Raw genomic sequence first — 12,499 nt, 5'->3', positions numbered from 1 at the left:
AGAGGGAGTGAGAGGGAATGGACTGAGTGAGTGAGGGAGTGAGAGGGAATGGACTGATTGAGTGAGAGGGAGAGAGAGGGAATGGCCTGAGTGAGTGAGAGGGAGTGAGAGGGAATGGGCTGAGTGAGTGAAGGAGTGAGAGGGAGTGAGAGGGAATGGACTGAGTGAGTGAGGGAGTGAGAGGGAATGGACTGAGGGAGTGAGAGGGAGTGAGAGGGAATGGACTGAGTGAGAGGGAGTGAGAGGGAATGGACTGAGGGAGTGAGGGAGTGAGAGGGAATGGACTGAGGGAGTGAGAGGGAGTGAGAGGGAATGGACTGAGTGAGAGGGAGTGAGAGGGAATGGACTGAGTGAGTGAGAGGGAATGGACTGAGTGAGTGAGGGAGTGAGAGGGAATGGACTGAGTGAGTGAGGGAGTGAGAGGGAGTGAGACGGAGTGAGAGGGAATGGACTGAGTGAGTGAGGGAGTGAGAGGGAGTGAGAGGGATGGACTGAGTGAGTGAGGGAGTGAGAGGGTATGGACTGAGGGAGTGAGAGGAGTGAGAGGAGGTGAGGGAATGGACTGAGTGAGTGAGAGGGAGTGAGAGGGAATGGACTGAGTGAGAGGGAGTGAGAGGGAATGGATTGAGTGAGTGAGAGGGAGTGAGAGGAATGGACTGAGTGAGTGAGGGAGTGAGAGGGAGTGAGAGGGAATGGACTGAGTGAGTGAGGGAGTGAGAGGGAGTGAGAGGGAATGGACTGAGTGAGTGAGGGAGTGAGAGGGAATGGACTGAGGGAGTGAGAGGGAGTGAGAGGGAGTGTGAGGGAATGGACTGAGTGAGTGAGGGAGTGAGAGGGAATGGACTGAGTGAGAGGGAGTGAGAGGGAATGTTTGAGTGAGTGAGAGGGAGTGTGAGGGAATGGACTGAGTGAGTGAGGAGTGAGGGATGAGAGGGAATGGACTGAGTGAGTGAGGGAGTGAGAGGGTATGGACTGAGGGATGAAGGGAGTGAGAGGGAGTGCGGGGAATGGAGTGAGTGAGTGAGAGGGAGTGAGAGGGAATGGACTGAGTGAGTGAGAGGGAATGGACTGAGTGAGTGAGGGAGTGAGAGGGAATGGACTGAGGGAGTGAGAGGGAGTGAGAGGGAATGGACTGAGTGAGAGGGAGTGAGGGAATGGACTGAGGGAGCGGGAGGGAATGGACTGAGTGAGTGAGGGAGTGAGAGGGAATGGACTGAGTGAGTGAGGGAGTGAGAGGGAGTGAGACGGAGTGAGAGGGAATGGACTGAGTGAGTGAGGGTGAGAGGGAGTGAGAGGGAATGGACTGAGTGAGTGAGTGCGTGAGAGGTATGGACTGAGAGTGAGAGGGAGTGAGAGGGAGTGCGAGGGAATGACTGAGTGAGTGAGAGGGAGTGAGAGGAATGGACTGAATGAGAGGGATGAGAGGGAATGGACTGAGTGAGTGAGAGGGAATGGACTGAGTGAGTGAGAGGGAGTGAGAGGGAATGGACTGAGGGAGTGAGAGGGAGTGAGAGGGAATGGACTGAGGGAGTGAGAGGGAATGGACTGAGTGAGTGAGAGGGAGTGAGAGTGAGTGAGAGGGAGTGGGATGGAATGGACTGAATGAGTGAGGGAGTGAGAGGGAGTGAGAGGGAGTGAGAGGGAGTGAGAGGGAGTGAGAGGGAATGGACTGAGTGAGTGAGGGAGTGAGAGGGAATGGACTGAGTGAGTGAGGGAGTGAGAGGGAATGGACTGAGGGAGTGAGAGGGAATGGACTGAGTGAGTGAGGGAGTGAGAGGGGAATGGACTGAGGGAGTGAGAGGGAATGGACTGAGTGAGTGAGAGGGAGTGAGAGGGAGTGAGAGGGAATGGACTGAGTGAGTGAGAGGGAGTGAGATGGAATGGACTGAGTGAGTGAGGGAGTGAGAGGGAGTGAGAGGGAGTGAGAGGGAGTGAGTGGGAATGAGAGGGAATGGACTGAGTGAGTGAGAGGGAGTGAGAGGGAATGGACTGAGTGAGTGAGAGGGAGTGAGAGGGAGTGAGAGGGAATGGACTGAGTGAGTGAGGGAGTGAGAGGGTATGGACTGAGGGAGTGAGAGGGAGTGAGAGGGAGTGCGAGGGAATGGACTGAGTGAGTGAGAGGGAGTGAGAGGGAATGGACTGAGTGAGAGGGAGTGAGAGGGAATGGATTGAGTGAGTGAGAGGGAGTGTGAGGGAATGGACTGAGTGAGTGAGGGAGTGAGAGGGAGTGAGAGGGAATGGACTGAGTGAGTGAGGGAGTGAGAGGGAGTGAGAGGGAATGGACTGAGTGAGTGAGGGAGTGAGAGGGTATGGACTGAGGGAGTGAGAGGGAGTGAGAGGGAGTGCGAGGGAATGGACTGAGTGAGTGAGAGGGAGTGAGAGGGAATGGACTGAGTGAGTGAGAGGGAATGGACTGAGTGAGTGAGAGGGAGTGAGAGGGAATTGACTGAGGGAGTGAGAGGGAGTGAGAGGGAATGGACTGAGGGAGTGAGAGGGAATGGACTGAGTGAGTGAGAGGGAGTGAGAGTGAGTGAGAGGGAGTGGGATGGAATGGACTGAATGAGTGAGGGAGTGAGAGGGAGTGAGAGGGAGTGAGAGGGAGTGAGAGGGAGTGAGAGGGAGTGAGAGGGAATGGACTGAGTGAGTGAGGGAGTGAGAGGGAATGGACTGAGTGAGTGAGGGAGTGAGAGGGAATGGACTGAGGGAGTGAGAGGGAATGGACTGAGTGAGTGAGGGAGTGAGAGGGAATGGACTGAGGGAGTGAGAGGGAATGGACTGAGTGAGTGAGAGGGAGTGAGAGGGAGTGAGAGGGAATGGACTGAGTGAGTGAGAGGGAGTGAGATGGAATGGACTGAGTGAGTGAGGGAGTGAGAGGGAGTGAGAGGGAGTGAGAGGGAGTGAGTGGGAATGAGAGGGAATGGACTGAGTGAGTGAGAGGGAGTGAGAGGGAATGGACTGAGTGAGTGAGAGGGAGTGAGAGGGAGTGAGAGGGAATGGACTGAGTGAGTGAGAGGGAGTGAGAGGGAGTGAGAGGGAGTGAGTGGGAATGAGAGGGAGTGAGAGGGAATGGGACTGAGTGAGTGAGGGAGTGAGAGGGAGTGAGAGGGAGTGCGAGGGAATGGACTGAGTGAGTGAGGGAGTGAGAGGGAATGGACTGAGTGAGTGAGAGGGAGTGAGAGGGAATGGACTGAGTTGAGTGAGTGAGTGAGGGATGTGAGTGCGAGGGAATGTACTGAGTGAGTGAGGGGGTGCGAGGGAATGGACTGAGTGAGTGAGAGGGAGTGAGAGGGAGTGCGAGGCAGTGTGAGGGAATGGACTGAGTGAATGAGGGAGTGAGAGGGGAATGGACTGAGTGAGTGAGGGAGTGAGAGGGAGTGAGAGGGAGTGAGAGGGAGTGAGAGGGAGTGTGAGGGAATGGACTGACTGAGTGAGGGAGTGAGAGGGAATGGACTGAGTGAGTGAGTGAGTGAGAGGGAGAGAGAGGGAGTGAGAGGGAGTGAGTGGGAATGGACTGAGTGAGTGAGGGAGTGAGAGGGATGTGAGAGGGAATGGACTGAGTGAAGTGAGGAGTGGAGAGGGAATGGAGCTGAGTGAGTGAGGGAGTGAGAGGGAGTGAGAGGGAATGGGACTGAGTGAGTGATGAGGGACATGGACTGAGTGAGTGAGAGGGAGTGAGAGGGAATGGACCTGAGTGAGTGAGAGGGATGAGTAGGGAATGGACCTGCGTGAGTGAGAGGGAGTTGAGAGGGAGTGAGAGGGAATGGACTGAGTGAGGTGAGGGAGTGAGAGGGCGTGGACTGAGTGGGTGAGGGAGTGAGAGGGAGTGAGGAGGGAATGGACTGACGTGAGTGAGAGGGAGTGAGAGGGAATGGGCTGAGTGAGTGAGGAGGGATTGAGGAGGGCATGGAACTGCGTGAGTTGAGGGAGTGAGAGGGAATGGACTGAGTGAGTGAGGAAGTGAGAGGGAGTGAGAGCAGTGGAGAGGGAGTGAGAGGGAGGTGAGAGGGAATGGACTGAGTGAGTGAGGGAGTGAGAGGGAATGGACTGAGTGAGTGAGAGGGAGTGAGAGGGAATGGACTGAGTGAGTGAGAGGGAGTGAGAGGGAATGGACTGAGTGAGTGAGAGGAGTGAGAGGGGAATGGACTGAGTGATGTGAGAGGGAGTGAGAGGGAATGGACTGAGTGGGTGAGAGGGAGTGAGAGGGAGTGAGAGGGAGTGAGAGGGAGGGTGAGAGGGAGTGAGAGGGAATGGACTGAGTGAGTGAGGGAGTGAGAGGGAATGGACTGAGTGAGGGAGGAGGGATGAGTGAGGGGGAATGGACTGAGTGAGTGAGCAGGAGTGAGAGGGAATGGATGAGTGAGGTGAGAGGAGTGAGAGGGAGTGGACTGAGTGTGTGAGGGAGTGAGAGGGCATGGACTGAGCGAGTGAGGGATGAGAGGAAATGGACTGAGTGAGTGAGGAGAGGGAAATGGACTGAGTGATCGTGAGAGGGAGTGAGAGGGAGTGAGAGGGAATGGACTGAGTGGTGAGAGGGAGTGAGAGGAATGGACTGAGTGAGTGAGAGGGAGTGAGAGGGAATGGGACTGAGTGAGTGAGAGGGAGTGAGAGGGAATGGATTGAGTGAGTGAGAGGGAGTGTGAGGGAATGGACTGAGTGAGTGGAGTGGAAGTGAGAGGGAATGGACTGAGTGAGTGAGGGAGTGAGAGGGAGTGAGAGGGAATGGACTGAGTGAGTGAGGGAGTGAGAGGGTATGGACCTGAGGGAGTGAGAGGAGTGAGAGGGAGTGCGAGGAATGGACTGAGTGAGTGAGAGGGATGAGAGGAATGGACTGAGTGAGTGAGAGGGAATGGACTGAGTGAGTGAGAGGGAGTGAGAGGGAATGGACTGAGGGAGTGAGAGGGAGTGAGAGGGAATGGACTGAGGGAGTGAGAGGGAATGGACTGAGTGATGAGAGGGAGTGAGAGTGAGTGATAGGGAGTGGGATGAATGGACTGAATGAGTGAGGGAGTGAGAGGGATGAGAGGAGTGAGAGGGAGTGGAGGGAGTGAGAGGAATGGACTGAGTGAGTGAGGGAGTGAGAGGGAATGGACCTGGTGAGTGATGGAGGTGAAGGGAATGGACTGAGGGAGTGAGAGGAATGGACTGAGGGAGTGAGGGAGTGAGAGGGAATGGACTGAGGGAGTGAGAGGGAATGGACTGAGTGAGTGAGAGGGAGTGAGAGGGAGTGAGAGGGAATGGACTGAGTGAGTGAGAGGGAGTGAGATGGAATGGACTGAGTTGAGTGAGGGAGAGAGGGAGTGAGAGGGAGTGAGAGGGATGAGTGGGAATGAGAGGGAATGGACTGAGTGATGAGAGGGAGTGAGAGGGAATGGACTGAGTGAGTGAGAGGGAGTGAGAGGGAGTGAGAGGAATGGACTGAGTGAGTGAGAGGGAGTGAGAGGAGTGGAGGAGTGAGTTGTGAATGAAGGTGAGAGGAATGGACTGAGTGAGTGAGGGAGTGAGAGGGAGTGAGAGGGAGTGCGAGGCAGTGTGAGGGAATGGACTGAGTGAGTGAGGGAGTGACAGGGAATGGACTGAGTGACTGAGTGAGTGAGAGGGAGTGAGAGGGAATGGACTGAGTGAGTGAGGGAGTGAGAGGGAGTGCGAGGGAATGGACTGAGTGAGTGAGGGGGTGCGAGGGAATGGACTGAGTGAGTGAGAGGGAGTGAGAGGGGAGTGCGAGGCAGTGTGAGGGAATGGACTGAGTGAATGAGGGAGTGAGAGGGAATGGACTGAGTGAGTGAGGGAGTGAGAGGGAGTGAGAGGGAGTGAGAGGGAGTGTGAGGGAATGGACTGACTGAGTGAGGGAGTGAGAGGGAATGGACTGAGTGAGTGAGTGAGTGAGAGGGAGAGAGAGGGAGTGAGAGGGAGTGAGTGGGAATGGACTGAGTGAGTGAGGGAGTGAGAGGGAGTGAGAGGGAATGGACTGAGTGAGTGAGGGAGTGAGAGGGAATGGACTGAGTGAGTGAGGGAGTGATAGGGAGTGAGAGGGAATGGACTGAGTGAGTGAGAGGGAATGGACTGAGTGAGTGAGAGGGATTGAGAGGGAATGGACTGAGTGAGTGAGAGGGAGTGAGAGGGAATGGACTGAGTGAGTGAGAGGGAGTGAGAGGGAGAGGAATGGACTGAGTGAGTGAGGAGTGAGAGGGAGTGGACTGAGTGGGTGAGGGAGTGAGAGGGAGTGGACTGAGAGAGTGAGAGGGAGTGAGAGGGAATGGACTGAGTGAGTGAGAGGGATGAGAGGGAATGGACTGAGTGAGTGAGAGGGAGTGAGAGGGAATGGACTGAGTGATGAGAGGGAGTGAGAGGCAGTGAGAGGGAGTGCGAGGGAGTGAGAGGGAATGGACTGAGTGAGTGAGGGAGTGAGAGGGAATGGACTGAGTGAGTGAGAGGGAGTTTAGAGGGAATGGACTGAGTGAGTGAGAGGGAGTGAGAGGAATGGACTGAGTGAGTGAGAGGGAGTGAGAGGGAATGGACTGAGTGAGTGAGAGGGAGTGAGAGGGAATGGACTGAGATCGTGAGGGAGTGGAGAGGGAATGGACTGAGTGAGTGAGGGAGTGAGAGGAATGGACTGAGTGAGTGAGAGGGAGTGAGAGGGAGTGAGAGGGAATGGACTGAGTGATGAGAGGGATGAGAGGGAATGGACTGAGTGAGTGAGGGAGTGAGAGGGAATGGACTGAGTGAGTGAGAGGGAGTGAGAGGGAGTGGACTGAGTGGGTGAGGGAGTGAGAGGGATGGACTGAAGAGTGAGGGAGTGGAGGGAATGACGAGTGAGTGAGGGAGTGAGAGGGAGGACTGAGTGAGTGAGAGGGATGAGAGGGAGTGAGGGGAGTGAGAGGGAGTGAGAGGGAATGGACTGAGTGAATGAGGGAGTGGCTGAGTGGGTGAGGGAGTGAGAGGGAATGGACTGAGTGAGTGAGAGGAATGGGCTGAGTGAGTGAGGGAGGAGAGGGAGTGAGAAGTATGAGAGGGAGTGAGAGGGAATGGACTGAGAGAGTGAGGGAGTGAGAGGGAATGGACTGAGTGAGTGAGGGAGTGAGAGGGAATGGACTGAGTGAGAGGGAGTGAGAGGGAATGGACTGAGTGAGTGAGAGGGAGTGAGAGGGAATGGACTGAGTGAGTGAGAGGGAATGGACTGAGTGAGTGAGGGAGAGGGAATGGACTGAGTGAGTGAGAGGAGTGAGAGGGAATGGACTGAGTGAGTGAGAGGGAGTGAGAGGGAATGGACTGAGTGAGTGAGAGGGAGTGAGAGGGAATGGACTGAGTGAGTGAGGGAGTTAGAAGGAATGGACTGAGTGAGTGAAAGGAAATGGACTGAGTGAGTAAGAGGGAATGGACTGAGTGAGTGGGAGGGAGTGGACTGAGTGGGTGAGAGGGAGTGAGATTGTGTGGACTGAGTGAGTGAGGGAGTGAGAGGGAGTGGACTGAGTGGGTGAGGGAGTGAGAGGGAGTGGACTGAGTGAGTGAGAGGGAATGGACTGAGTGAGTGAGAGGGAATGGACTGAGTGAGTGAGAGGGAGTGGACTGAGTGAGTGAGTGAGTGAGAGGGAATGGACTGAGTGAGTGAGAGGGAATGGACTGAGTGAGTGAGAGGGAATGGACTGAGTGAGTGAGAGGGAAGGGACTGAGTGGGTGAGGAGTGAGAGTGCATGGGACTGAGTGAGTGAAGGAGTGAGAGGGAATGAGAGGGAGTGAGAGGGAATGGACTGAGTGGGCGAGGGAGTGAGAGGGAATGGTGCTGAGTGGTGAGGGAGTGAGAGGGAGTGAGAGGGAATGGACTGAGTGGGTGAGGGAGTGAGAGGGAATGGACTGAGTGAGTGAAGGAGTGAGAGGGAATGAGAGGGAGTGAGAGGGAATGGACTGAGTGGGCGAGGGAGTGAGAGGGAATGGCCTGAGTGGGTGAGGGAGTGAGAGGGAATGGACTGAGTGAGTGAGAGGGAAGTGAGAGGGATGGACTCAGTGAGTGAGGGAGTGAGAGGGAATGGACTGGGAGTGAGGAGTGAGGGAATGAGGACTGAGGGAGTGAGAGGGAGTGAGAGGGAGTGAGAGTGAGTGAGAGGGAGTGAAGGGTAATGGACTGAGTGAGTGAGGGAGTGAGAGGGAGTGGACTGAGTGAGTGAGAGGGAGGTGAGAGGGAATGGACTGAGGGAGTGAGAGGGAGTGAGAGGGAATGGACTGAGGGAGTGAGAGGGAGTGAGAGGGAATGGACTGAGGGAGTGAGAGGGAGTGAGAGGGAATGGACTGAGTGAGTGAGGGAGTGAGAGGGAATGGACTGGGAGTGAGGGAGTGAGAGGGAATGGACTGGGAGTGAGTGAGAGGGAGTGGACTGAGGGAGTGAGAGGGAATGGACTAGGACTGAGTGAGTGAGAGGGAATGGACTGAGTGAGGAGTGAGAGGGAATGGACTGAGTGAGTGAGAGGGAGTGAGAGGGAATGGACTGAGTGAGTGAGGGAGTGAGAGGGAATGGACTGAGTGAGTGAGAGGGAGTGGACTGAGGGAGTGAGAGGGAATGGACTAGGACTGAGTGAGTGAGAGGGAATGGACTGGGAGTGAGGGAGTGAGAGGGAATGGACTGGGAGTGAGGGAGTGAGAGGGAATGGACTGAGGGAGTGTGAGGGAATGGACTGTGAGTGAGGGGAGTGAGAGGGAATGGACTGAGGGAGTGAGGGGAGTGAGAGGGAATGGACTGGGAGTGAGGGAGTGAGAGGGAATGGACTGGGAGTTTGGATGGACTCGGGTTTGTCGATAGCATTGGGAGATGTTTGGAAAGGGCTGTGTTGGAATTAAATTCAATACCGCAGATGCTGGAAATCCGAAATAAAACCGGAAGATACTGGATAAAGTGCGCAGGTTTGGCAGCATGGGAGAACAGAGTGGAATTGTCGGGTCTAGAGACAATGTAAGCCTGGGTAAGGTAATGGAGGGTCAGAGTTGGGCTAGTGAGCGGTCAATTCCAGTCCCATAGGCCCCGGAGTCGCAACACAAGTCAATTCTTCAATAATTCTTATAAAAATATTATTTGGATCTTGGCTGTCCAATAATTACAGTCACCAGGCTTGAAAGCTTGAATACAATTACTGATTATTTAGGACAAGAACTATAATGAATATGCAGAAAATACAACTGGTTAACTATTATCTAATTACTAATCACCCACTTTAACCTGCCCCCTCCCTCTGCACACACACACACGCACACGCACACACACCCCCACACACACACCCCCACACCCCCACACACCCCCACACACACACCCCCACACACACACCCCCACACACACACACCCCACCACACACACCCACACACACACACCCACACACACCCCCACAAACACACCCCCTCACACACACACCCACACACACCCACACACACCCACACACACACCCCCACCACACACCCCCACACCCCCACACACACACACCCACACACACACACCCACACACACCCCCACAAACACACCCCCTCACACACACACACACACACACACCCCCCCCCCCACACACACACACACACACACAAAGCCAGGCAAACACTGAGGGGTGGAAAGGGGGGAAATAATATCAATATCTGTCGTATTGTACAGATGTTGTACCTGTACCTGTACAGCTCTATTTCACCTGTACAGCTCTATCTCACATGTCAAATATTGTGTCTGTACAGCTCTGCCTCACCTGTACAGATGTGTCTCACTGTACCGCTCTATCTGAATGAATGAAATGAAAATCGCTTATTGTCACGAGTAGGCTTCAATGAAGTTACTGTGAAAAGCCCTAGTCGCCACATTCCGGCGCCTGTTCGGGGAGGCTGTTACGGAATCGAACCGTGCTGCTGGCCTGCCTTGGTCTGCTTTCTAAGCCAGCGATTAGCCCTGTGAGCTAAACAGCCCCAGTTATCTCATCTGTACATCTCTATCTCACCTGTCTCACCTGTACACCTTCTCACCTGTACAACTGTCTCACCTGTACACCTGTCTCACCTGTACACCTCTATCTCAGCTGTCCAGCTTTATCTCGCCTATGCTGATGCCATACCTGTACAGCTCTTGTATCATCTGTCTAGCTCTACCTCACCTGTCCAGCTCTACCTCACCTGTCCAGCTCTACCTCACCTGTCCAGCTCTACCTCACCTGTCCAGTTCTACCTCACCTGTCCAGCTTTACCTCACTGTACAGATCTATCTCACCTGTACAGCTCTATCTCACCTGTACAGCTCTGTCTCACCTGTGCAGCTCTATATCATCTATGCAGAGGTCATACCTGTACAGCTCTATCTCACCTGTACAGATCTATCTCACCTGTACAGTTCATTTAACCTGTATATCATCTCACCTGTACAGCTCCATTTAACCTGTAGATTTATCTCACCTGTACAGCTCTATCTCACCTGTACAGCTCCATTTCACCTGTAGATTTATCTCACCTGTACAGATCTATCTCACCTGTACAGTTCTATCTCACCTGTACAGCTCCATTTCACCTGTACAGATTTATCTCACCTGTACAGATCTATCTCACCTGTACAGATCTATCTCACCTGTACAGCTCCATTTCACCTGTACAGATTTATCTCACCTGTACAGATCTATCTCACCTGTACAGATCTATCTCACCTGTACAGCTCTATCTCACCTGTACAGCTCTATCTCACCTGTACAGCTCTATCTCACCTGTACAGATCTATCTCACCTGTACAGCTCCATTCACCTGTACAGATTATCTCACCTGTACAGATCTATCTCACCTGTACAGATTTATCTCACCTGTACAGATCTATCTCACATGTACAGCTCCATTTCACCTGTACAGATTTATCTCACCTGTACAGATCTATCTCACCTGTACAGATCTATCTCACCTGTACAGATATATCTCACCTGTACAGCTCTATGTCACATGTACAGATTTATCTCACCGTACAGCTCTATCTCACCTGTACAGATTTATCTCACCCATACAGCTCTATCTCACCTGTACAGATCTATCTCGCCTGTACATATCTATCTCACCCGTACTGCTCTATCTCACTCGTACTGCTCTATCTCACCCGTACTGCTCTATCTCACCTGTACTGCTCTATCTCACCTGTGCAGCTCTATCTCACCTGTGCAGCTCTATCTCACCTGTACAGATTTATCTCACCCGTACAGCTCTATCTCACCTGTACAGATCTATCTCACCCATACAGATCTATCTCACCTGTACAGATCTATCTCACCTGTACAGATCTATCTCACCTGTACAGCTCCATTTCACCTGTACAGTTCTATCTCACCCGTACAGCTCTATCTCACCTGTACAGATCTATCTCACCTGTACAGTTCTATCTCACCCGTACTGCTCTATCTCACCTGTACAGATCTATCTCACCTGTACAGTTCTATCTCACCTGTGCAGCTCTATCTCACCTGTGCAGCTCTATCTCACCTGTACAGATCTATCTCGCCTGTACAGATCTATCTCACCCGTACGGCTCTATCTCACCCGTACTGCTCTATCTCACCCGTACTGCTCTATCTCACCTGTGCAGCTCTATCTCACCTGTGCAGCTCTATCTCACCTGTACAGATCTATCTCACCTGTACAGCTCCATTTGACCATTACAGATCTATCTCACCTGTACAGCTCTATCTCACCTGTGCAGCTCCATTTCACCTGTACAGCTCTATCTCACCTGTACAGCTCTATCTCACCTGTACAGATCTATCTCACCTGTACAGCTCTATTTCACATGTACAGCTCTATCTCACCTGTCCAGCTCTACCTCACCTGTACAGCTCTATCTCACCTGTACAGATCTATCTCACCTGTACAGCTCCATTTCACCTGTACAGATCTATCTCACCCGCACAGCTCTATCTCACCTGTATAGATCTATCTCACCTGTACAGATCTATATCACCTGTACAGTTCTATCTCACATGTACAGATCTATCTCAACTGTTACAGATCTATCTCACCTGTACAGATCTATATCACCTGTACAGTTCTATCTCACCTGTACAGATCTATCTCAACTGTACACATCTATCTCACCTGTACAGATCTATCTCAACTGTACAGATCTATCTCACCTGTACAGATCTATATCACCTGTACAGTTCTATCTCACCTGTACAAGTCTATCTCAACTGTACAGATCTATCTCACCTGTACATATCTATCTCACCTGTACAGATCAATCTCACCTGTACAGATTTGTCTCACCTGTACAGATCTTCCTGTTGTCCATCAGTTTCCAGCCACTGTGGCAGCTACACTCGACCTGGCCCTCCACCCGCTCCGTACACACGTGCTGACAGCCACCATTCCACAGCTGGCACGAAGTGATGTCTGTAAGACCAAAAAGCACAAGTTCCCCATCAAACAATTCTACAAGAAAGATTAAAGGGTCAGGATGGGATGGGTTTAGGTGAGGTTTATGTGGAGAATAGCAGATAGTTGTGGTGGGGGGGGGGGGGGG

General features: G+C 53.0%; 1 protein-coding gene across 1 annotated transcript in view; it reads right to left on the bottom strand.

Annotated features, from left to right (window-relative positions):
* LOC119965731 (von Willebrand factor D and EGF domain-containing protein-like) overlaps window positions 1-12,499 on the bottom strand; it is a 62,580-nt gene that overhangs the window by 35,960 nt on the left and 14,121 nt on the right. Inside the window, exon 2 of the mRNA XM_038796493.1 lies at window positions 12,244-12,369. Coding sequence (XP_038652421.1) covers window positions 12,244-12,369 — 126 coding nt within the window. The remainder of the gene's footprint in view (window positions 1-12,243; window positions 12,370-12,499) is intronic.

The sequence above is a fragment of the Scyliorhinus canicula genome, chromosome 5 (genome assembly GCF_902713615.1).
Source record: "Scyliorhinus canicula chromosome 5, sScyCan1.1, whole genome shotgun sequence".
Taxonomy (NCBI): domain Eukaryota; kingdom Metazoa; phylum Chordata; class Chondrichthyes; order Carcharhiniformes; family Scyliorhinidae; genus Scyliorhinus; species Scyliorhinus canicula.
This window is presented reverse-complemented; position numbering and strand designations above follow the sequence as displayed.